Source organism: Ictalurus punctatus, chromosome 13 (genome assembly GCF_001660625.3).
Source record: "Ictalurus punctatus breed USDA103 chromosome 13, Coco_2.0, whole genome shotgun sequence".
Lineage (NCBI taxonomy): Eukaryota > Metazoa > Chordata > Actinopteri > Siluriformes > Ictaluridae > Ictalurus > Ictalurus punctatus.
In genome coordinates this window covers 5,453,893-5,481,142 of record NC_030428.2, presented here as the reverse complement: position 1 = coordinate 5,481,142, position 27,250 = coordinate 5,453,893, and the positions used below count along the sequence as shown (strand labels likewise).

Below are 27,250 nucleotides of genomic sequence, written 5' to 3'. Positions count from 1 at the left end.
TAAGCAAGTCCGGTGACTCATGTTAGGATTGGTTCATTTTTATCAAAAGTGATGTATTGCTGAAAGAGAATATGATCCCAGTGTTCAAGAAGTACTCACTAGCTGAGCAGAACTATGATAAGTGTGGGAAGAAGTAGAAAAAGTAGCCAGCAATACGACAAATATAAACAAAAAGTGCTATAAACAATGTACAGGAACCAGTCACCATGGGTATAGTCATGATACCTACTAATGAACACAATACTATATTGATACTGATTCATTGTGAATTGCATTGGTTTACCTGCTTCAGGGGATAATCTCACCTGCACAATGTAGAAATGCTGTAGTTACATGCAGGGAGATTTTTCCTTGCCATTGTCACCTCTGGTTTGCCCATTAGCGATGTAAGTCTACATCTGGATTCTGTAAAATTGTTAAAATTGCTACACAAATAAAATTCAATTGATATGAAATAGAATTTATGTTCGCTAGACATATACACACATAAAAACTATATAATTAATCAAACATTTACAGCACTTTAAAGCAACTTAAAGCTTTTTTCATGAGGAATACATAATAGGCGAAAATTTTACAAATTAGCTCCCACAGCATTCATTCAACCCATTATGCTTCATCTGAAATTTCCTGAAGAACGTGGAAAGAAAAATGTTTTTATTTGAAGTGAATTTTGATATTGACTGATAATGTCACTTTCAGTCTGCTTTCATGTTACACAAAATATAAACTGAAAGTAAACTTGTATTTTTTTAAGTTGAGTAAACCATTGGAATGTCTTTAATGTCCTCATACCATTCACATAAATGCTAGTTAACCAAATTGTGTTTATGCTAATTCTATGCTTTTAAAAACCATCTTAGTCCTGTTACTGATTTAAAATAAAATGCAGAAAGTAAACCTTGTTAAAATGGCATTGTTGTCTGAGATGGGTTAATGCAATTTTGAATGGTTAAGTGCATGACTTTTTAATGCGATGACGGTTACCTGGACATGGAGCTGTGTCGCAGATTCTGATAGATATCTGACAGATAGTCTGATCTTCTTGATATTGTAGAGTATGTTAACAAGCCTGCAAGATGCAAGATCTGGACTTCACTGCAAAATATTCTGCGAAGGCAAAGCTGAACTGAGCTTCAACTCTGTGTCTGGACTGGTTTCCAAAACCAAAAACAAGGTAGACTTTAAGTAAACTATAGTGCTAGTGACCCTAAGTCACTGAGGGTTACTGAGTGCAGACTGTGTGTGTGTGTGTGTGTGTGTGTGTGAGAGAGCAAGAGAGAGAGAGAGAGAGAGAGAGAGAGAGAGAGAGAGAGAGAGAGAGAGAGAGAGAGAGAGAGAGGGAGGGAGGGAGGGAGGAGGAGAAGCGAGGGAGTACACTAAGAAGAAACAGGACATGCCCTGTCTCAGGTTTCAGAGTGGAAAAGGGGAGAAAATAAAGGAGACTGGACGGGCGCCTTTCTGTGGGGACACTGAACTTTTTTATGGAGCCAGTCAGACTGGAGAATGAAGATCTGTGCAGGGTTAACAGTTTTCCTGACTAGTGTTTTCTTCAGAGGTAAGTAAATTCTCTTATGATATAAAATAAACACTTGTGAGACAATATGTAATGATGTTAGGTCATAAAATCAGCATGGGTTGTTAAACGAGCCCTTAACTAAACCTTTTGAGTTTGTAAGGTTTGTTGTATGGCTCTGCCAGAAGCTGTCAAAAAAAGGTAACTTAAATTTGAAATTCATGAGATGTAAAATCAATGTGTCAAAACAGTAAAGATTTGGGAATGCAAAACATATTCACTTATTAAAACATATAAAAACCCTGCGAAAACATGAGCAGTGCCACAGAAAACTTTCCTAGAGCAGAAAGCGACTCTCTTTCTGTTGACTTTGTTGTGGCTTGTGACTCCTCCCTAACCAGAATACTGTATTTACCACAATGTAGCTCACGTGCTTGAGCCAAAATCTTACTCGTGTAGGTGTATGTATAAATATGTAACCATAGTATATGTTACTAAATACAGCATCAGCGCCTATGAAGGGTCCTGTGTCTGTTTCCTCACTTTCCTAAAAAAGTGCTTACTGTCTGTGGAATATTTCACTTGTGAAACACTTGTGAAAGCCAGATGTCTGAGCTGATTCACAATTCATTAGACAACAATGACTTTGTGAAACTATTACTGTTTATTCACAAAGATTATACGTGTCTGAGGTCCAACAATTTGGGTTCATTAAGTAGCCATGTTTCTGCATCTAGGATGCATTGCTTAAGAGTATTAAATAAATGTTATACAGTGCTGGATTGTAGAGAAATAACAGGACTGAGGCCTGTTTTTTTTTTTTTTTTATTTTTTTTTTTTTGCATTATTCAGTAAATATGGTTATACTATATGGTAAAGAACATCTAGAAGGGACTTCAATATCCAATAGCTTTGAAATGTTAAGAGAATTTCTAAAAAGTTGGCAAAAGTAAAGTTGAAGCCTAGTGTTCAAATATCATGTCTGTCATGTGGATATGTTTTGAAGAGAATATGAGCAAAATAGACAGAAACATTAGTTCTTGTTGCATCTTTACGGATTAAACCCAAGTTTTTACCTCAACTGGGCCTAAAAATTTGCACTCAAAGTTTCTATGCACGGTTTTTAACTTAAAAATAAAAATTGATAGACAGAAACCTCCACCTTAACTAAGTTATTAACTAACCTAGCTAAACTTTTCTGTATCTCTAGATATTTGTGCAGCCATTAATGCCACGGTCACTCCATCTCCATTCCTGGTGGCAGTTGAGGGTGAGAACGTCACTCTATCATGTCAGGTGAACCAGTGGCACAAATCAGACACTGCTCTTGTGCTACGCTGGATTTTCCATCCCACGTCTGGAGGAGACGAGCAGCTCCTTGCCAAAGTGAACATGAGGAGGGCCAAATTCTATGGAAACTACAGCAAGAGCTTCCCCAAACCCAAGATTAAGTTAATAGTAGTGAAGCAGGGCAAGATCTACAACCTCTTGATCATCAACATTACCAGAGATGACAGAGGCTTGTACAGCTGCAAAGTGCAGGAGTTTAAGAAGCATCAGGACAGATGGAAATCGTCTGCCAACTCCACAGCAGCGACAGAACTTAAAGGTGAGACTTTGGAGTAACATTTAAGCATTTTTCAAACACATTTATGTCCAAACACACTTAAAAGTGAGGATTCATTTTAAGCATATAGCTGAGGAGATCAGGGCCTTGCTCAAGGAGTTGCCGTTTGAACTCACAAGCTTTGGGCCACTAGCACAAAAACATTAAAGTGCTTTCCCATATACAGTCTTTGGTCCATTTGAAATGAACCTTAGTGTGTTTTGGTTCTTTGTGTGGATCTTTAGGGAGGTGACAACACAGCAATCCACTCAGGTGAGGACCAACACAACTGGTCAGAGAGTGTCTGAACAACCTGTTCTCAATCTGCCGCCAAATAAACTATAATTTGCAGTGAGAAACTGATTTGAATCTGAATTGACCCAATTGCAGGAAGTGAATCAAAAGGACATATTTTGGTTTGCATTCTTTGTAGATATGAGCTGCTGAATTCTCTGTGTTCTTCATGCTCTGGTGATTATTGTGATTTCTATGTGCACTTGGCAAACGTTTCTTTACCTTCATCTGTCATTGTATTTAGACAGACAGACAGATACAGTAGTGCTTGAAAGTTTGTATAGAATTTTCTATATTTCTGCATAAATATGATAAGTAGATCAAGAGAACTCTGTCAAACAAATGAGACAAAATATTATACTTATTTATGTATTGCAGAAAATGATCCACTATAACATATCTGTGAGTGGCAAAAGTATGTGAACCTTTGCTCTCAGTATCTGGTGTGACCCTCTTGTGCAGCAATAACTGCAACTAAACGTTTCCAGTAACTGTTGAACGGTCCTGTACATCAGCTTGTAGGAGTTTTATCACGTTCCTCAGTACAGAACAGCTTCAACTCTGAAATGTTGGTGGGTTTCCTCACATGAACTGCTTGCTTCAGGTCCTTCCACAACATTTCTATTGGATTCAGGTCAGGACTTTGACTTGGCCAGTCCAAAACATTAACTTTATTCTTCTTTAACCATTTATTGGTAGAATGACTCATGTGTTTAGGGTCATTGTCCTGCTGCATGACCCAATTTCTCTTGAGATTCAGTTCACAGACAGCTGTCCTGACATTTTCCTTTAGAATTTGATGGTAAAGTTCAGAATGTGTTGTTCCATCAGTGATGGCAAGCCGTCCTGGCCCAGATTCAGCAACACAGGCCAATAACATGATACTACAACCACCAAGTTTCACAGACGGGATAAGGTTCTTATGCTGGAATGCAGTGTTTTTCTTTCTCCAAACATAACGCTTTCTCATTTAAACCAGATATTTTATTTTGGTCCCATCTGTCCAAAAAAATATTTTTTTCGAGTAGCCTTCTGGCTTGTCCACCTGACCTTTAGCAAACTGCGGACGGGCAGCTGGGCAAACTACAGATGTACTTTTTGGAGAGCAGTGGCTTTCTCCTTGCAACCCTGCCATGCACTACATTGTTGTTCAGTGTTCTGATTATGGAATCAAGTCAAGTCAAGTGGTTTTATTGTCATTTCAACCATATACAGTTGGTACAGTACACAGTGAAATGAAACAACTTTCCTCCAGGACCATGGTGCTACATAAAACAACACACTAACCACACGAGACGACACAGGACTAAATAAGATCTACACGTTTCTAAATAAAGTTCACATGGAAACATGTGCAAACACCACAAGATAGTATAGTAACTACTGAAAACAGGACAATAGGCACAGTAAGTGATAATGTAGTGCTGACCAGTAAACAGTTCTAGTGTGGAAGTGTCTGATATAACAACAGGTAGAGCAAAAGACTAACAATATAATAAAAATGCTGTGAATGTAAACATAACATACTATGACATTGTATTCAGCAGATTAGCTTATATCATATATGGTCATACAGTAGCAGTTATTGCAGTAGGAGCCAGATAAAAAGTATAATAGTGACAAGAAATTAAATATGATTTTTAAATATGATGTGGATGTGTGCACACACGTGCGTGTCAGTCCAGTCTCTATTGATGAATATGATGTCTTGGGGGAAGAAGCTGTTACACAGTCTGGTTGTGAGGACTTGAATGCTTCGGTACCATTTTCAAACGGCAGGAGGGTGAAGAGTTTGTGTGAAGGGTGTGTGGGGGCCTTTGCGGGTGCAGCATGTGGTGGAAATATCTATGCTGGAGGGAAGAGAGACCCCGTTGATCTTCTCAGCTGCCCTCACAATCTGCTTCAGGGTCTTGCTATCTGATATGGTGCAGTTTCCAAACCAGGCAACAATGCAGCTGCTCAGGATGCTCTCAATCTATCTATCATGAATATTAACATTAGCCAATGTGAGAGAGGCCTTTAGTTGCTTAGAAGTTACCTTGGGTTCCTTTGTGACCTTAAACGTCTTGCTTTGTTGGTTGATCACTCCTGGGGAGGGTTTATTTTTTTACTATCTATCACAGGTCAAATGCTATATAAAAGTCAAATCACATATCTGTGTTTTGGCTGTCTCGTTTGGTTTAGGCTTCTAAGTTGAGTTAGAGTTTCCCTTTATTAAATTACAAAACCTGGGGTTATGTGTGCGTGTGGGAAGGGCGGGGGTGTATGGAATGTAATAGATTAGTCATCCAGCCAACTAGCAGCTAGCGTGTTGTCATCCAAGGTAAAGCTTTCTAGATTTTCAGATGCCATATTCAATAAATTTGGAGCTAACAGACACAATACCTTTGAACTTTCAATCAACCTACATGAGGTATGGTGACTATATAAAAAATATGCAGGCATTAGTTATTAATCCATAACCACAGCACTTTAAAATGATCCATTCTGACGGATCAGAACCAGTTCACATCAGGCTGCCGTTAGTTAGTATAGTTCTGCATCCTGTAAAAATTAGGAAAACCTCTTTGTTTGTATCGTTTATCTGAAATTATACTGAACCAACAGCAAACATGTACCATACATGACCTTTTACAAAGCCAGGTCAGATCTCTGTAAATAAACAGTCACATGAAAATGATCTGACCTTGCACTGAGGTTGTAACTGAGCCACTGAGATTGTAAGGAGCATTTGTGTTTTTTTGTGTAGGAGAGGTTGCTGTGGTGTAGAGGATGTGGTCAAGATTTAAGTACACAGTAGCAGAGAGACATGCCCAACAACGTTTGTGGGCAGGACAACACAAGGGAGGTGTTCTGTGGAAGATGTGGAGGAAGTAACGCTATATCCATTGAGGACCGAATGATCTAAACAATAACTATTTTTGAGAGCTACATTTTTGGTTGTACAAGCAAAAACACCAAAAGCATTTGTGGGCTGGATAACAACACACTGTAGAGAACGGGTTTTTTGGAAGAATTGGACTAAATTTGAGATCTACATTTTTGGTTAAGTAAACAACTAACTTATACCACCTCAAAGTGATAGAAAACAAAAATAGTGACATAGAATTCTGCCAGCTAAAATTCTGCCAGCTAAAGCTAATCGATTTAGTTTGTAGATAAATGGGTGGATATATCTACCAGCAACCCACAGCACAGAAAACAATTCTGGATACAATATAGAATATAGTATGACTACAGTAATCTCCTGCACATGCAGTATTAAAATTGCTGGTTGCATCTGGTAGAAAACTGCTACTGCAAGCTACTTGCAGAAGAACATTTCACATCATGACCTCCTCCACCATGGCCAACATTCAATAAGAATGCAAGGCTGTGTTCCAAACACCATACTGAACAATAAGCAGTATGCTTAAACATTCAGGACACCAGAACTGTACTAACATCATAGTTACTATGATGATATGCGATTTGGGTTGCGGCAGTATGTGTTTTTTGGACATTCTGAGGATGGTATTACAGAAGAATAAAAATGTATCCGTGCACAGTGACTTGACTGCCACTTTTTAATCACCAGTTAGCTCAGACTGTGACTGCCTGAGTGAGCAGCAGTGTCTATATGTTACTGTGTAACAGTTCTCATATACTGCACATAACCTACAGAATTATGTAATCACCTAACATTAGCTAGATTGCTAAAATCAATCTATTGTTGTAGGGGAAATGGTTGCTCTGCTGTAAACACACAGAGTGCTCCTAGCACTGGACTGTGGGGTGAATGTAGGGGCTTTCCCACATCTCCACATCCTTGGGACTTATAGACAGAAATGCAGTGTAGAGAATAAAACCACCATGTCTGTTCAAACAGATCAGAAGATGAAATATAGAACTGAGTTTGAAATACTACAGAAAAACACCAAATGTACCTAGTTAGCTGCTAGCTAGCTTTGGATATCAAACAACATAATTGAGTAGCAATACAAATTGCACAGTGAGTATAAATCTGATGACCATTATTTATTAGAAAGACCTCTTTTTGATAATATTTGACTCACTGCCTCTCTCTCTCTCTCTCTCTCTCTCTCTCTCCTAATTGGCTGCCAGGTCCTCTGTAGTCTGACTTCTTTCATGCCTAAAGCTTGTGTGTGATGATGTTTGCTCTTTCTGAGCAAATGTTTATGTAAATCTAACCCCTGACATAGCACTGACTGTGTACTATTACAGGATTATCAGGGCAGCATTGATTCACAGCAGCTCAGGGACATCATATTATGATGATAATTCGCATAATGATTTCTTCAAATAAAAGTGTTTAGACGTTTTCTTAAAATCAGTCAATCAAAGTGTTTGGTTTTGGTTGAATAGTGCACCATGATGTATCATGGTGCACTATTCAATCATACAGATCATACAGTGAGATCATGAGATCATACAGTATCTCACAAAAGTGAGTACACCCCTCACATTTTTGTAAATATTTGATTATATCTTTTCATGTGACAACACTGAAGAAATGACACTTTGCTACAATGTAAGTAGTGAGTGTACAGCTTGTGTAACAGTGTAAATTTGCTGTCCCCTCAAAATAACTCAACACACAGCCATTAATGTCTAAACCGCTGGCAACAAAAGTGAGTACACCCCTGAGTGAAAATGTTCAAATTGGGCCAAATTAGCCATTTTCCCTCCCCGGTGTCATGTGACTTGTTAGTGTTACAAGGTCTGAGGTGTGAATGGGGAGCAGGTGTGTTAAATTTGGCGTCATCGCTCTCACACTCCCTCATACTGGTCACTGGAAGTTCAACATGACACATTCTAAGTGGAGGAGACCACCTCGAGTTCCCAAGTAGGAATTACAAGTTGAGGGGGTGTTTTCTTTGTCTTTTTCTAGTTGGAGGTCAGAAATTACAACCTTCATTCGAATGCAGCATTATTCCCTCCTTTTAAAAAGTTGTTGCAGCTGTGTTACTGATGCAGTGTGATGGGCTCTGTGTCTTACAGAGTGACTTTTGGCATCTCCTCATCTTTTTTTCCAGACTTCATTCTGAATGAATGCTGTGGTAGACCATTTTGTATCTGGGTCCCTTTGTCCAAATATGTGCTGTGTTACTGAAGAGAAAGTCTCTATTCATTTTCCAATTCTGTCACACATGAATTAGAACCCAAAATAAGTGTATTATTAAGCAGGCCATGAATAGTGACATACATAACCAAAAAATGTACTTCCATTTATGACATCCATTTTTAGAGACAGTTCTGTGTTCTTCTACATAGTCAGAGTAATACATTTTACATGCATGCTTTAATCTAAAATAATAATAATAATAATAATCACATTAAATTCAATAATAAATTCTAATTTGATAAAGCTCATACAGTTTATGCCAGCATAAAGCTAATAGGAAGACTGGGTGAATATAACTTCATGCAAATGAAATCATTTTAAAAAATGCTACAATTGCTAGTCCAGCTTTACCTTAACAATCTGTAAGTTTACACGCTAGTTGGCTAATGTAAAATTCTTACAAATTTGTAATTTTGAGTCCATGCTGGAAAATAAGATTTATTTTATAAAGATACATCATTATTAAACAGTCAAATAAGTCTATTAATCATTAACATAAACATAGTACTGATATAGTAATTATAATATTAATGATAATTACTTTTTTTTTGTATTAAGAATTTTTTTAAAGTATTAATAAAGTAACATCACTAAACATTAATTAGTACAGCAAAAACCTTAGTAAATCATTAAAAAACAGACTGACCATTAACTAATGAGAGTAATGATAACTAACATTAGTTTCCATATTAATTGAACGATGTGTTAATGTGACTAAACACTGCTTATTGATGTATACAATACTTATTTGCAAATTGTATGTATAATAAATAGTCTTTTTTTCCTTCACAGCAAAAATTTATAAACTTTATTGCTACTCAAACAATTTGTATAAACAAGATAAATTAACATAGTTACAACAAGGGCCATGAAGAGGAATAATACTACTGGTTAGAAGTTTAGACACTGGCAAAGCCTTAGAAAGTGGTGTGGAGAGGGAGCTCTGTAACACCACCTTTTAAGAAAACTGTGTGTGTGTGTGTGTGTGTGTATGGGGGGGTGGGGGGGTAGTTTTATCTGTCACCAAACTCAGTACATTATACTATATTACAGTATATTGTTCTCATCATGCCAGACAAGTTTCAAAATGTCATTAGCTCCACCCAACAGGAAGTCTGTCATTTTGAATTTAATGTGGAGTTTTTTGAAAATTGCAGGCTCTGAACTTTTAAATGCTCCTAAATTGCGTACATATTTTTGATATATCGAACAGTGTTGCCATGGTGTGGCGATAAACTTATGGCATAAAAATGACATATAGGTATAGCTCATATCTTTGGTTTGCATTGTGTGATTTAGGTCAAAATTTAGATTTATATTTGGTATTGGGGGCTGATCACATGGATGTGACTATTGCGGGGCATGGTCACAGTGCCACCAACTGGCAGCAGGAAGTGTTGCAAAAATTATGGAGGAGCAGGGGAGGATCTGTTTTGCCCCCTTCAAAATATGCATTTATGGGATGCTTTGTAGCATATCACTTTTCAGCTAGAGTCACCTTGGTAATATATCGATTTCATCAAGCTGGTCAACTTTGTGCTGACAGTCTTAAACTCCACCCAACAGGAAGTCAGCTACTAAGTGGGTATAACTTGGTCATTCTTTGTTTCATCAGCTTCAAATTGTGCATGGTTACCAATGGGCCATTCCTGATTGCACCAACATGCCAATTATAAGTCATAGTTATAGCACCACCTATACTGAAATAGTTACGCTGCACTTAGAAGTTGAGTTTATATGGATGTCTTTAAGGTTTATCTTGGGCACCAGAGAGTTTATGTGATTTGCCTGAAAGTAGTCACCAAACTCTACAAATTAACATGCAATATTAATCTGAATATGGTCTGTTGATGTGTCATTAGGGGGTTGCTATGGCAAGGAATGCCAATTTGGCATGCCAAAAAGGAAGTGGTAATGTTGTGACACAATCAAACAGGCTATATTTTGCCCCTTTAAAATATGCATTTTTGGTATGCCCCTTTTTCAGCTACAGTCAACAAACTCTGTACAAATATAGTGAGTATAACTTGGTCATGCTTGATCTGATCAGCTTCAAATTGTGCAATGTTATCAATGGGCCATTCCTGATTGGAGCAACATGGCAACTACAAGTCATAGTTATATTATATGCAGTGTACTGTAAAACATTATGCAGTATGAGCTAAATTATTTTTATAGTAGTTTGAAATGCACAACCCTAGTATAAAAATCACTCTCATCTGTCTACAGAAATCAATATTAGCACCAGGCTTTAAAACTGAGACCTATGTTTGCCAGATTGCTCTGGCTATGACATGCGAGGGCCCTATGTCCCCTCTGACAGAGGGACCCCTCGTTATTTAGGGTCTGAGCACTGCTAGTGTGAGGCCCTATTGGATCCGCTCTGTTTATTATTATTATTATTATTATTATTATTATTATTATTATTATTATTAGGGCCAGAGTACTATATGGTGTGAAGCCCTATTGGGTCTGCTCTGTTTCCTCTTTTTATTATTCTTTTTCTTCTTTTCTCAAATGAATCACATTTTTGAGGGCCTAACTTACCCAAAAACTCACGAAACTTTGCACACGCATCAGAACTGGTGAAAATTTACATCTGATAGGGGTTCCAGAATAGAGAATGGCAAAATGGCTCAATAATGCCACCTTCAAATTTTCAACAATGTGTGCCTCATGCAACGTTTCACCTACATGTACGAAATTCGGTAAGCATGTGTAACTTGGACCCATGCCATAAACTCAACAGGAAGTCAGCCATTTTGATTTTTTTCTTCAATTTTTGCTCAGATTTAGCCATTTCCAGGCCTCGTACCTTAACAAACTCCTCCTAGATATTTCATCGGATCGACAGGATATTTGTTCAGTCTAATCTAAAGGCCTTAGTGATGTTAAATTGCTATGCTTTTGAGTTTTAACTCCATGCAGTGGATGTGGCAGTTTCACAAATTTCAATGTTTCACCATGTAACAGGAAGTTGTTTTAACTCAAACATACAATGTCCAATTTGCCCCAAACGTCACATGTTTGATTAAAGTCCCAGTCTGAAGATATCCACATGCCAATATTTAGTTATAGTCATAGTGCCACTTACTGGCAACATCCACTTCCATGATTTGTACTTTATCAAACTCCTCCTAGAGATTTCATCCGATCGATATCATATTCAGTAAGTCTAATCTAATAGTCTTGGCGATGATAAATTGCGAAGCTTTCGAGTTTTTGTTGAAGGGTGTGTTTGTGGTGGTCTGACAATTTTCGATATCAAACTAATCACATTTTTGAGGTCTAAACATGCAAGTGGTGAACATTTACATCTGATACAGGTGTATTGAGTGTGGCAAAATGGCTCAATAGTGCCACCTACAAAATTTCAATGATGTGTGCTACATTTCACCTACATTTACAAAATTGTAACATGCCAATACGTACAAAAAAGTCTCTAAAATGCATGCCATAAACTCAACAGGAAGTCAGTCATTTAGATGTTTTTCTTCAATTTTTGCTCAGATTTTGCCATTTCCAGGCCTCGTACTTTAACAAACTCCTCCTAGAGATTTAATCGGATTGATTAAAAACTTTAGTTTTTGCTGCACAGCGTGGGCTAAGTGTTGATGGTACGCCATGAAACAGGAAGTTGTTATAACTAGGGCTGCACAATTAATCAAATACCGATTACGATTTTGACTACATGAACACGATTGACTACAGTACTGCCATTTAAAGTTCATCCTCCGCTCATATCAAATCAAGCGCCTCCTAAACTTACAGCCAATCACCACAGAGTGGTGCAAGGATGACGTCATTTTGTATGTCAAAACCTGGAACTAAGTTAGCATTTTAGCCCTTTGGCTTCATCGCCCTGAGGTCAATGAGTTTGTTAGTGGGATTTTGGTTAAAACTCTGAAATAAGGTCTGCGGTGAACATAAGCTCAAAATATTTTCATGTTTTATTCTACAACATAAAATATGGCAATAAAACCCCACTCATGGTTTTTTAAAGCTTTTACATGTAAAGAGGGTTTAGGACGGATGCAAGTGCAGATAAGAGCTTTACTGAAGAGAGGCAGACAAATCCAAAATGTGAGACAATAGCGGGGTCAAAAACAAGCAAAAGGTCAGGCGATCGGCAAACCAGCATAAACAATTTGAACAAGAATCAAACAACGAGGCCGAGAACAGGATCAAAACTACGAACAAAAGCTTGGTACACGGAAAACTCACACAATACTATGTGTCGAACAAAGGGACACGAGGGGTTTAAATGACAAACGTAATTAAGGGTGAACACAAAACAGCTCAGACTAATGATGACACATAAGGGAACAACCAATGATAATACAGGGGCGGAGACAGGATAGAAATCATAGCAAATGCACATGTAGAACATAAACAAAGTCTGTCACTAAAAGAGCACTACAGACATTAAATGTCATCACACCAAACAGGAATAAATTTTGCACATAAACTGGTTCAGGTCTGCTGTGCACAATTCACCCCCAAAAAATGTGGATGAAGATTCATCCAAAGAGTAAATCCGTGTTATGGAAAATGTTTTAAATCAAGTTTGGAAAAGTTGTCGGAAGCTTGGTGACGTTGAAGTTGAGTGACCGTGGTGTAGTTCGTTTATAGCGTACGGTTGACTGTTTATTTCTGGCAATTGTATTTAGGCTTCAAACTTCATAAAAGTTATGTTAATTTGTGAAAATGATCTTGATGGACAAAATGTGTTCGTATTGTAAACTTCTGTGGATCACAGAGCTTATTTTTTGCAATAATCCAAAACTCTATGGGAAAATCCTATTGGGTTTTTGTCGAGGGAACAGGTGTGATGCTAACTTCTGGGTTTCGGTACAAAATGACATCATCCCTGTGTCACTCTATTGGATGATTTGTCTGCGTTTCTCCTCCTGTAAACACTGTTATTGCCTTTTATGCATACGCCTGAATTGTTTTCATTTGGTTGCTTATTGTTATATTTGATGCATATTTTCATTTGGTTGATGGCATTTTTAATTTTACTTATCCTATATTTTGGGTACTATTTTATTTATATTTTGCTTCTACGAGATGATGCACTTTAAGGATCAGTTTAATTTGATGTAAAGATTTGTACATTAGCAGGAATGTGTCACGTCCCGAGACGTAAGGGAGATAGGATGGATGCGAATGAAGTTTAACAGTTTTATTTAAGAGAGACACAGGCAGGTAAATCCAAATCGTGATCCAAAAACGTAATCCAGAAACATGCAAAGGTCAAGCGATCGGCAAACAGGCATCCACGGGGCAAAGCAGGAATCAAGGTCGTGGTCACGGAAAACAGGGTCAAGAAACAAAACAAGAAACATAGACTATGACTACGAACTGGGAGCGGAAAAACCAGCGTGAACTAAATGGACCAATCTAAAGTTAACTTAACTAAATCTAACAAGGCACAAAACATGGACAATGACTTTCTCTAACGAATGAATCTATCTAACATTTCGTATCTTATCTAATACTCCGCGCTGTGTGCTGGGAGCACGCGGTATATATACAAACATAATCAGCACGTTAAGTGCTGACGGCTGACACCAATCTAGACACATGCTCAAATAACAGCCAATGGCAGAACAGGGACGAGACATAACAGAAACATAACAAATGCACGTGTCCATAGCAAACAATGTCACAGTTGTCAACATTAGAAGAGCAGGCGCTCGCACACCTTGCACGTGCAAGCGTGCGCCCACATGCTCTCCAGAGCTCTGCCTAAAGGGGAAACCGTGACAGAATGTAGCACAACATGAAGCTGAAAGCAGTGGTCTGTTTATTTAAATGTGAAAGTGCAATAAAAATATGTTGTCCCTGAAATCAATGAATAATCATAATCTCAATATTGATCAGAATAATCGTGATTATCATTTTGCTCATAATAGTGCAGCCCTAGTTATAACTCAAATATACAATGTCCATTCTGCTCCAAATTTCAAAAGTTTGATAAAAGTCCCAGCCTGAAGATATCTATATGCCAATATTCAGTTATAGTCATAGCGCCACCTACTAGAAACAGGAAGTGACATGTTTTACACAGTGATGCACTCCTGTCAACATGTTAAAATATGCCAGCAAGTGGTAAATATGCTAGTAACATGCTAGAAACATGTCACACCATGCTAGCAACACTTAGCATCTGGAGCATTAGTATTTGTAGGTTCGATTATAGACTCAAAATGGCCAGAAAAAAAAACAACTTTATTCTGAAATTCATCAGTCTATTCTTGTTCTATGAAATAAACAGGAATAGACACTAATATTTTGATAATTCAGTAAATGGCACATCAAGTTCTAAATTCTAAAGTGGTTATTCAGCTTACTTTTACCTGTTTAGACTTATTATTGTATTAATTATGTAAGGAGTTAAGCACTTAGTGTCATGCTGTTATTGGAAAATAAGAGTTACTGTTCCCACCCCGATGTTGATTATTTACCAATAACAACATGTCCCAAAGTGTTTTATTCCTCTTATAACACAGCAATCTGCCAATATTTAAAAAAAAAAAATAGTAATAACAACATGTCATACTTTTTATACAATTTATAATTTTGTAACTTTTAACGTTGTGGAATGTCCGTGAAACAAGTTGGTTTGTATTATCGCTTGAATTATAGCAGCTACAAACCCAAAAAATGCAGCTTTATAATTATATTACGTATTATGCAGAGTGTCTGTTTTACAAATACCTTAAATATAAGAAATAAAAGAAATAATAACATATTAGAAGAAGTGCATTAATATAATCTTGTGATGTACAGTCAGCACTAGTGTCAGCGCTGCTGTTCTAGAAAATTACTAAACACATGCTGACCAATCAGAGTGGAGAATTTAACAGAATTTTAGTATTTATTTGGTAATGATTATTAGTGCACTGCTATTAATACATAAACATGCTACTTGTCATTACTATGATTAGTTAACTATTTAGTAATGCTTACTGATCTTTTAAGTAATGTTTACTAACATTCTAATTCTAAAGTGTTACTGACTTTTCTGTGTATTTTACAGTAAATTGTTCAATATGCTAATAATTACGATAAATCTAAGGCACATTTTAAGATACACTTTATGCTTGTATCGTTGTACATTCTAAAGAATTGAGGATAGGATAGTCATTGCTAAATACTAAACAGCACATGAGAATGAACGCAGATCATGAACGAGCAGTACATCAAAGTGCCGGCATTCCTTCTGCTTACGTCGTGCCATCTGCAGGCCTGGCTAACCTTGTTATCAGCTACTGACAGGGTTTACGAGTATTTCAGAGACTCCCAGCGGGTGTCAACCATGATGAGCTGCTTGGCCAAGAACGAGTGCATCTATAGAAAGGGATAGCCTTCATGCTGTCATCCCACACACAGCGGCCTGTAATTAACTTTATTTAAACCTGAGAGCTGTGCAATTACCAGGTCTATGGAGCCGCAGTGATGAGTATGCACTTCTCCCTGTTCTTTCTGCAGTGCACTTCCTTCCATCCACCAATGCCAAGGACGGGCTTTGGACCCTGTTTGAAGGTAAGCCACAGATTTATTCTTACCCAACCAATTCTGGACAAAAATAGTGCAGAGCTCCATCCATGGAAGTAGAAGGAAAGGCTTCTCTTTTTTTTAAACCTGAGACAATAAACTTCACTTATTCTCCCCACAGCAAATACTCTTGTTTATATGACATTGTTTAAATGAAACTCTTGTGGTCATTTGATAAGTCTGGAGCCATGGTTCATGTTCAAGTCGAAGTTCATGTTTTGTGTGTGTTTCAGATGTGTATCTGTGTGCGGTGCTGATATGTTGTGTAGGGCTCTTGTGCATGTGTATGTTTACTGTGACAGTAGGCTGCCAGTATCTGCAAAAGAAGAGGCATTTAAAAGGTACAAGCTATTTTTTTATTTATTTTTTTTTACTTCACTTCAAGTCAATGTGTGTGAAGATGAGTTGAGATGTTATGACAAGGAAAGTTGTCCATGCAGTTTGAAATTTAAGGTACCATAGAAAAATTTCTATGTTCAACTTTCTACATTCTTTGCATCAATAGAGCGCTAACGTAATTCCTATACCTGGTAGAAAGCCATGCCACAGTGGTCACAGTGGTTCCTTATTCATAAAAATTCCTGGGAAATGCAACAAGAAGTGAAACTAGCATCAATATAGGAGGAGAGCCTTACTTTTTTTTTTTAGAGAGCATCAAAATAGACAGGTTCCTGGACAGTTTGCAAAAAATATATATTAATGCAATAGTTAATTGGGGAGTAAAATGGTAGTAAACAAAAAAAAAAATGGTTAGACAATCCATGACTACTGTTACCACTACTACTACTATTACTACTACTACTACCACCACCACTTCTACTACTACTACTACTACTACTACTACCATTACTAATACTATTGCCACTACCACCACCACTTCTACTACTACTACTACTACCACCATTACTAATACTACTGCCACTACCACCACCACTTCTACTACTACTACTACCACCATTACTACTACTACTGCCACTACTGCCACCACTTCTACTACTACTACTACTACTACTACTACCACCACCATTACTACTACTACTGCCACTACCACCACCACTTCTACTACTACTACTACTACTACTACTACTGCTGCTACTACTGTCAAGTCAACACCACCACCACCACCACAACTACTACTATTACTACTACCACCACCACCACTACTACTACTGCCACTACCACCACCACTTCTATTACTACTACTACCACCACCACACCTAGTCTAGTCAAGTCAACACCACCACTACCACAACTACTACTATTACTACTACCACCACCACTACTACTACTACTGCCACTACCACCACCACTTCTATTACTACTACTACTACCACCACCACTTCTACTACTAATACCACTACTACTACTACTACTACTACCATTACTAATACTATTGCCACTACCACCACCACTTCTACTACTACTACCACCATTACTACTACTACTGCCACTACCGCCACCACTTCTACTACTACTACTACTACTACCACCACCATTACTACTACTACTGTCAACACCACCACCACCACCACCACTACTACTGTCAAGTCAACACCACCACCACCACAACTACTACTACTACTACTACTACTACCACTACCACTGCCACTACCACCACCACTTCTATTACTACTACTACTACCACCACCACAACTAGTCTAGTCAAGTCAACACCACCACCACCACAACTACTACTACTACTACTACCACCACCACCACTACTACTACTACTGCCACTACCACCACCACTTCTATTACTACTACTACTACCACCACCACAACTAGTCTAGTCAAGTCAACACCACCACCACCACAACTACTACTACTACTACTACCACCACCACTACTACTCCTACTACTGCCACTACCACCACCACTTCTATTACTACTACTACTACCATTACTAATACTATTGCCACTACCACCACCACTTCTACTACTACTACCACCATTACTAATACTACTGCCACTACCACCACCACTTATACTACTACTACCACCATTACTACTGCCACTACCACCACCACTTCTACTACTACTACTACCACTACTACTACCACCATTACTAATACTACTGCCACTACCACCACCACTTCTACTACTACTACCACCATTACTAATACTACTGCCACTACCACCACCACTTCTACTACTACTACTACTACCACCATTACTAATACTACTGCCACTACCACCACCACTTCTACTACTACTACCACCATTACTACTACTACTGCCACTACTGCCACCACTTCTACTACTACTACTACCACCACCATTACTACTACTACTGTCAACACCACCACCACCACCACTACTACTACTGTCAAGTCAACACCACCACCACCACAACTACTACTACTACTACTACTACCACTACCACTGCCACTACCACCACCAATTCTTACTACTACTACTACCACCACCACAACTAGTCTAGTCAAGTCAACACCACCACCACCACAACTACTACTACTACTACTACCACCACCACTACTACTACTACTACTGCCACTACCACCACCACTTCTATTACTACTACTACTACCACCACCACAACTAGTCTAGTCAAGTCAACACCACCACCACCACAACTACTACTACTACTACCACCACCACTACTACTCCTACTGCCACTACCACCACCACTTCTATTACTACTACTACTACCATTACTAATAGTATTGCCACTACCACCACCACAACTACTACTACTACCACCATTACTAATACTACTGCCACTACCACCACCACTTATACTACTACTACCACCATTACTACTGCCACTACCACCACCACTTCTACTACTACTACTACCACCATTACTAATACTACTGCCTCTACCACCACCACTTCTACTACTACTACTACTACTACCACCATTACTAATACTACTACCACTACCACCACCACTTCTACTACTACTACCACCATTACTAATACTACTGCCACTACCACCACCACTTCTACTACTACTACTACTACCACCATTACTACTACTACTGCCACTACCACCATTACTAATACTACTGCCACTACCACCACCACTTCTACTACTACTACTACTACCACCATTACTACTACTACTGCCACTACCGCCACCACTTCTACTACTATTACTACTACTACCACCACCATTACTACTACTACTGCCACTACCACCACCACTTCTACCACTACTACTGTCAACACCACCACCACTACTACTACTACTACCACTACCACCACCACTTCTACTACTACTACTACTACTACTGCCACCATTACTAATACTACTGCCACTACCACCACCACAACCACTACTACTACTACTGACACTACCACTACTACTACTACTGCTACAACTACTACTACCGCCACTACACCACCACTTCTACTACTACTACTACCACCACTACTACTGCCTCTACCATCACCACTTCTACTACTACTACTACTGCCAATACCACCAGCACTACTACTACTACGACCACTACCACAACCACTTCTACTACTACTACTATCACCACTGCTAATACCAGTAGTGGTGGTGGTGGTAGTGGCAGTAGTATTAGTAATGGTGGTAGTAGTAGTAGTAGAAGTGGTGGTGGTAGTGGCAGTAGTAGTACTACTACCATTACCACCACGACAACTTTTACTACCAATAGTAATACCACTACCACTACTGCCACTACCACTTCTACTACCACTACTACTACTACCACCACTACTACTACTGCCACTATCACCACCACTTCTATTACCACTACCACTATCACAACTACCACCATTCCTCCTACTACTACTACCATCAATACAACAACAAATACCACTACTTCTACCCCCACTACCACCAGTACAACAACTATTACTATTGCTACAGTACTACCACTACCACCAATAAAACTAATCCTACTATTACTTCCAATACTAATACTACTCCCACTACTGCCACTACCACCACCACTTCTACTACCACTACTATGAATACCACTACTACTTCAACTACAACTACTACACTACTACTACCACCATTACTATTACTACTGCCACTACCGTCACCACTTCTACTACTACTACTACTACTACTACTGCTACTACTACTACTGCTGCTATCACTACCATTACTACTACCACTACTGCTACTGCAACTACTATTACTGTACCACCACCACTTCTACTACTACTACTACTACTACTACCACTCCTACTACTGTTACTACTAGTACCACCACCACCAATACAACAACAGCTACTACTACTACCACCAGTACTACTAAAAGCACTACTACTACTACTACCACCACTATATTGCTATTTTTACTACTAATACTAGTAGGACTAACACTACTGCCACTACAACCATTACTATGACTATCACTACTACCCCCACTACTACTACAACTGCTACCACTACCATTGCAACTAATGCTACCCCTGCAATTACCACCATTTCTACTACTGCCACTAGTACTACTGTCACTACTACCAATACTTCTATTAGTTCTAGTGCCACCACTACCACCAATACAACAACAACCTCTACTACTACTACTACCACAACTACTATAGTACTACCACTACCACCACTACAACTACTGCTACTATTACCACCAGTACTAATACCACTACTGCCACTACCACTTCTACTACCACTACAATGACTGCCACTACTACTACCACTACTACTACTATTACTACCAATTCTAATATCACTACCACTACTTCTACCACCACTACTACTACTACTATTATTATTACTACCACCACCACTACTACTACTGCTACCACTACTTATAATAACGTATCAGTGATAGTGTACAGTACACCATAATGCTAATACTAATATTAATACTACTACTAATAATAATAATAATAATAATAATAATAATAATAATACCAACAACAAAAATAAAACTGAGACTATAACCAAAAGAAAAAGCATGTCATAAACAAAAGCACATAGACTGAACTCAAAACAAAACAACATGAACTGCAGCACTCGTATGTCAGAAACACACCATACACTGAGAGGGGGAATTTGTGACAAATAACATGAAAATGTGGCCTTCTTGAAATTTCAGGACCATGACCTCTACAGTGTCTGTTATTGCCTGTATACTGAGTATACTGTACTCGGGCTTTTCTTGTATTTATGACAACCAGGGCAATTTCTCAAAGTCATAAAAGATTTTTCTTAGTGTCAAAAATATACTTTTTTGCATGGAGATGCTGACAGACTGTGATCATTTTGTCAATGGCATGAGCTACATTGATAAACAACGTCCTACTTACCGAAACTTAGTGAGTCATCAGGCCTAATTTATTGGCTAATGAGGCTTCACATACTCCAATCTAAGTCACTATGAGAAGTGTACCATATGTTTTGTTGTTACTTTGTCGACACTATGATTAAATACTGTAATCATCGGCTCCTTTAGATAACGTACATGCCTATGCTACAATAATTAACTCTGTACAGACTGTTCTTTCAAACCAAGATTGTTAACATTATTTATAATGATAACAGCTACACAACAATAATGATACAGGAAATAACTATAATTTGGCAGCCAGACTTATGTACCTTGTAAAAATTTACAGTGTATCTTTAGCCTCAAAGTTGTTTTAATTGCTTTTCAGATGGAAGAACAAAATTTACAACATAAAACTCATTTGGAGAATATCGCCCATAGCTAAATCGAATTTTGTGGCAAAATTGATTGTTTGTGAAAGTTACAGTTTGGCTTTCAGGTAACATAGCATGTTTAAGTGACTGAAATAAAATACTTTTTATTTCTATATAAGTACATAAGTCTGTGGACTATGTCTTTATCAGTTCTTAGTTACAAATATATGGTGCCCTCCACTAATATTGGCACCCTTGGTAGATATGAGCAAGGATGGCTGTCTTTTTTTGTTAAAAAAAATTCACAAAAATACTCTTGCAAACAAAATACAGGTTTATCCAAAAAAAAATATCTTAAATATAGGTGTGCAACAATTATTGGTATCCTTTAAGTCAATACTTTGGGCAATATCCCTGCCAAGATAACAGTCTTCTCCTATAATACCTGATGAGGTTGGTGAATACAGGGCAAGGGATCTGAGACCATTCCTATATACAGAATCTCTCCAGATACATCAAATTTTGAGGTGTTTTTCTTGAAACCCTTCCAAACAACCTGTGGTGATGTAGGTGACTTCAGATTGTAGTTTTGGAGACTTTCTGACCCCAAGATGCAACTACCCTCTGCAATTCTACAGCTGTGATCCTTGGAGATTTTTTGCCCACTCAAACCATCCTCTTCACAGTGTGTTGAGATGATATAGACATGCATCCAATTCCAGGATGATGCATAAAATCTCCAGTCGACTGGAACTTCTTAATTATTGCCCTGATGGTGGAAATGGGCATATTCAATGCTTGTGCTATTTTCTTATAGACACGTACCATTTTGTGAAGTTCAACAACATTTTGCTGCGCGTCACAGCAATATTCCTTGGTCTTACCCATTGTTATGAATGATTAAGGGAATTCGGCCTGTGTGTTACCTCATATTTATACCCCTGTGAAACAGGAAGTCATGGTTTAACAATTTCCTGTTCCAGGTCACCCAGGTGTACTCAAAATTTTAAGTATCAATGGAAAAATACTTCAAATATATAATTGTTGCATACTATATTTTACAAAGATATTTTTTGATAAACCTGTGTTGTGTTTGCAATTGTTTGATATCCATGAGAGCAGAGTATTTTTGTGATTTATTTATTTTTTTAACCAAAAAGGGTGCCAATATTAGTGGAGGGTACTGTATGTAAATCATTGTTTATATTTATAAGTTGGGCCATCCCTGCAATCTGTTATTTCACAAGAGAGGGATGGTACAGTTAGGGAGAAGAAGTAAAGCCATGTCAATATTTCATTGCAGTTCACTTCACAGGAAGCAGGGGGCACAAATTTACAGGTTGCTCTTGTTTTGATCAACAACTAATGATGCTATGTGATTTGGTATTTAAGAATGCAGATGCCATAATATAGCATAAAAAGACCCATTTCCATATTGTTTTTAGTCTCATACTGCTTTCATACTGCTATTTTGCTAATTCTCACTGAATTTTGTGATTAATTTAAATAACTTTCTCGTTTTTTGGCTTCTGTTTGTTCAGAAAATTACCATTTGGTGAAGAGTCCCCAAAACAGGTGGGTCTATTTAATAAATAATTATAATAATAAAAAAGCCATGCTGTGTAAGTGGAAGATCGCTAACCATGATCATTAAACTAATTCTTGTCTCTGCTCAGTTCTGGAGAAACAGTCACAAGTGTAGTTAGTCTATCTCCAGCTCTTCCCAAGAAGCAAAAGAATTACAAGATGAAGAAAAAAGCAGAACAAGTGGAGGAGCCACCAGAGATCCCAGCTAAAGGTAGAAGTGGTGCTTCTCTCTCAATTTATTGCGTAAAGGACTTAATTTATAACAAAAGTCTATCTTACCCTTTTAACTTACTCATAACTTCACCTATGTTTTATTTCCCAGCACCCATTGCTGACAGACTGAGAAAGCCAAAACTTTTAAAACCTCAACCAAGAAAGATCATTTTGGTGAGTTCACCAATGATGGCTAACCCTCATCCTTGCTTTACTAGCAATTGGATTTCTTTGGAAGAACCTAATTCTAAAGAACCCAGTATATCTTTACCTTAATTATCAGTACATTAATAATTACTATACCACAGCACTATTGAATTCTCGATAACAAGGATTATATTAATTATATTAATGGTGCACCACATAATCTAAGCCTAATAACAAACATATTTTAACATGTTGTTATCCAACAAAGAAAATAATGTAATTGTTAACATAGTCAAGCTTTCTGTATGGGGACTTTTAACATTTACAGAAAGAGTCTTCATAACAGCCAATAGGTGTTCCAGTACAGCAAAGTCTTCAGAAAGGCGGATGCTATATATGTTAAAAGTATGACATGACATTCATTAATACATTAAAATGTGGCAAATGTGGTATATGAGGAATAAAACACTTCCAAATGTTCTGTCATTGAAAAATAATCAACTTTGGAGGGGTAAAAGTAATGCTGCTTTATGTCATTGATTCACTGATGTGGTGTTAGCTAGTCATTGATTATATGGTATGTCATTATTTTATAATTTAAGCATTTAAGCCACAGCAAAGCTTTCCAGGTTACCATAGCAACTAGCAATTGCCTGTGGTAATGACAAAAACTGCATTTTTTTGCCATATAACAATAAAAGGAAAAAGAAGTTGGTGAGGTGAATACTTTTTAGCTGCTATAACATAAGTGATAACAGGAACTAACTTGTCTCACGGACAACACTGAATGTAACTATCTCTCTGATCTTACAGCCAAAGATTGCAGAGGAGAGTTTAACTTACGCAGAACTTGAACTGGTGAAACCTCTCCCAGATGCCAAAACTTCAAAGACAGGAACTGTGTACGCCCAAATCCTTTTTGAAGACAAAATGGTGTAGGACAAAATCGTTTTGCTTTATCATTGATTATTTATAATGCTCAATATTATTGACAATGTCTAGTAAACTTTTGTCACCAGATTTGTAACATAGTGTTGAATTGTAATTCTTTGTTCATGTTGTGTTTTATTATTTTTATTATTGAAAAACTCAAACACTCTGCATATAGACTGCTACACAAGACGCCGGGCCGACTGACGGCTCAGATAGTGGTAAAGAACATTCCACTGTGTTTTGTCTGACACATCTCATAGCTGTATAAACAGCCATTTTTAACCATCGACTCCCCTGTAACTACTCCTGTTATCAGAGGTCCCCTTTCATTTGAGTGCCAAGATCAACTCCCTGCTCGGCAATGCACGAATTAGTGATCCAAGGTAGAGCTTGATTGCTAGTTAGAGCTGGAGATCCAGACGTGAGCAAAATACTGAAAAAATCATGTTTGCTTTAATCACTGTATATGACGTTATGTTTATCTCTTTAGTGCATGCTAAACTAATGTATGAGCAAAATGCTGACTGAAATGATAATGAGAACCTTCATATCTGTATCCACCAATGTATAGAGATCAAAATCAAAATATCTGTAATTGCCATTCAACGTACATCAACATTATTGAATTCCTAAAAAAAAACCTGTATATATGTATATACTGTACACACACACACACACACACATACACACACACACACCAAGAAGCCAATTTATATGGTAGTAAATAGGTGGAGCTGGCAATCTTGAAAATCTGTGTATGTGCAACAGCATAACACAACACATGCACAGTTGTAACCTATGACAATATAAAACAGTACACTCTCAAAAAAAAAAAAAGAGAGAAAGAAAATGGTACTTTTCTTGCTATTGGTGTGATACCATTTTCTTTTGTACCTGGAAATGTGGATATAATCTGGGTTAAAAAAGATTTAAGGTACATAACTGAATTGTAATTGCCTTTTACAGTAAAGTTTTAAGGTGCACTACATGTAAGGTGTACACTTGAGGGTATCACCCCAAAAGGAACGGTACCGTGTGTACAGTATTGTAGCATAGTACTGTAATACAACTTCGTGATTGTGATGAGTGTGAATAGAAGAGATTTGACCTATTGCACAGTGTAATAATTAAAAAAATATATATCACACAATAAACCACAATAAGAACATTTGCATAAATATCTATTATAACTGTTCATTATAGACAGATGGAAGTGGACAACCACTATTCCTGAGCAGCTTAACTGGAACTCATCTGCATCTTTTCCCATATTTTATTGTTTTTATTCACTATGTCTTATTAATCCAATGGCCTCCGCTCTGGAAAAACTTCACGTTCCGAACAAACAGAAACCAACATGGAAACACTCATGTTGCAAAGAATTATGGGATGTCATTAACCTCTTCCATTTAGAAAAGGGTACTGACATTATAACAAACCTTCATCTGGGAACGTTATTTAACTGTGAAAATGAAACACTCCTCCAAACCTTACTGAGCGTAATAGCAGGCCACTGCGTGCACTACTAATAAGTACCAGCTGTGAATTCGGCACAACAAGGCCATCCTAAGCTCACGCAAACAGCACACGCTGCATCGATTTCTCTCTTTCCAGCCACACACTTACATCAGCATACTGCTAAAGTTTCATAAAAGATTAAGAGATTGTGCAATTTGTGTAAACATGTTGACATGGTAACCAGGTTAACTTGATTAATGTATACCTTATATGTGTCCTGTATGTATTGTTTCTTATTTGTATTGTTTTTTATAAAGTATAAAAAAGTCAAATGGCCGTGTTTGATTCATTGCCAAACGACAATAAATGCAGAAAATTATGTCACTCTCTTAAATACAGTTACATTTATCTAGCAATTTATTATTTAGCAATTCATTATTATTATTGTTATTACTATTATTAAGATCATGATAAACAAATATAATATTTCTAGACATTTTTCCCTACTAATTCTAAACCTGAAATTGGTTTCTGTAAACAAAATGCCATTGGTAACTGTTTTCAGACAACATTCCTCATTAAACAGACAGGTTTTAGTACTTACATTAATATACACCTTGCCTCCATTTACAATTATGCAGATGTATACCCACAAATGTAACTGGTGATGAGCTTCACCAACTTCATCCTGAAAATCCATCCTGTAATTCAACCACATATTCAGTCATTGTTTTCATAAAATGTGATTATTATCAAATGACAAAATAAGCTCTTAAGACTTTAAGTATGATGCAAATGTCCCTTTCATCCTTAAACCAAGACTTCCATTGGATTTTGTTCAACCATGAAATTAAGCTATTATCTAATATACCACATTATTGCAGAATTCTCAAATCTGATTGGGCAGAAGGAGAAGCTATAACGTTACTGATAAAAAGAACTAACTTGCCGCATGGATGTTCCACAGCATTAAATGTAACTAGAAATGGTTAAAAAAAAAAAAAAAGTATGACGTGTTGTTCATTAATACATTAGAAATTGTAATAGTTGACAAATCGCTGTGTTATAAGAGGAATACAGAACTTTAAGACATGCTCTTATAGGGAAATTAATACTCATCAGGGTGGTTAGGGCCTCAGACCACCCCGCTGTGGATTATTTTCCTATAACAGCACATCCTGTTGTGTTTTATTCCTAGTA

At 37.6% G+C, this 27,250-nt stretch overlaps 1 protein-coding gene across 1 annotated transcript; it reads left to right on the top strand.

The window, feature by feature from the left end:
- The first annotated feature begins 1,379 nt into the window (after nucleotides 1-1,379).
- vstm4b (V-set and transmembrane domain containing 4b) lies at nucleotides 1,380-26,382 on the top strand. Its single transcript, XM_017483806.3, has 8 exons — nucleotides 1,380-1,558; nucleotides 2,727-3,125; nucleotides 16,039-16,092; nucleotides 16,338-16,445; nucleotides 23,254-23,287; nucleotides 23,389-23,510; nucleotides 23,622-23,686; nucleotides 24,473-26,382. Exons 1-8 carry the CDS (start codon nucleotides 1,507-1,509, stop codon nucleotides 24,596-24,598), a joined length of 960 nt encoding a protein of 319 aa, XP_017339295.2. The 5' UTR covers nucleotides 1,380-1,506; the 3' UTR covers nucleotides 24,599-26,382.
- The last annotated feature ends 868 nt before the right edge of the window (nucleotides 26,383-27,250 follow it).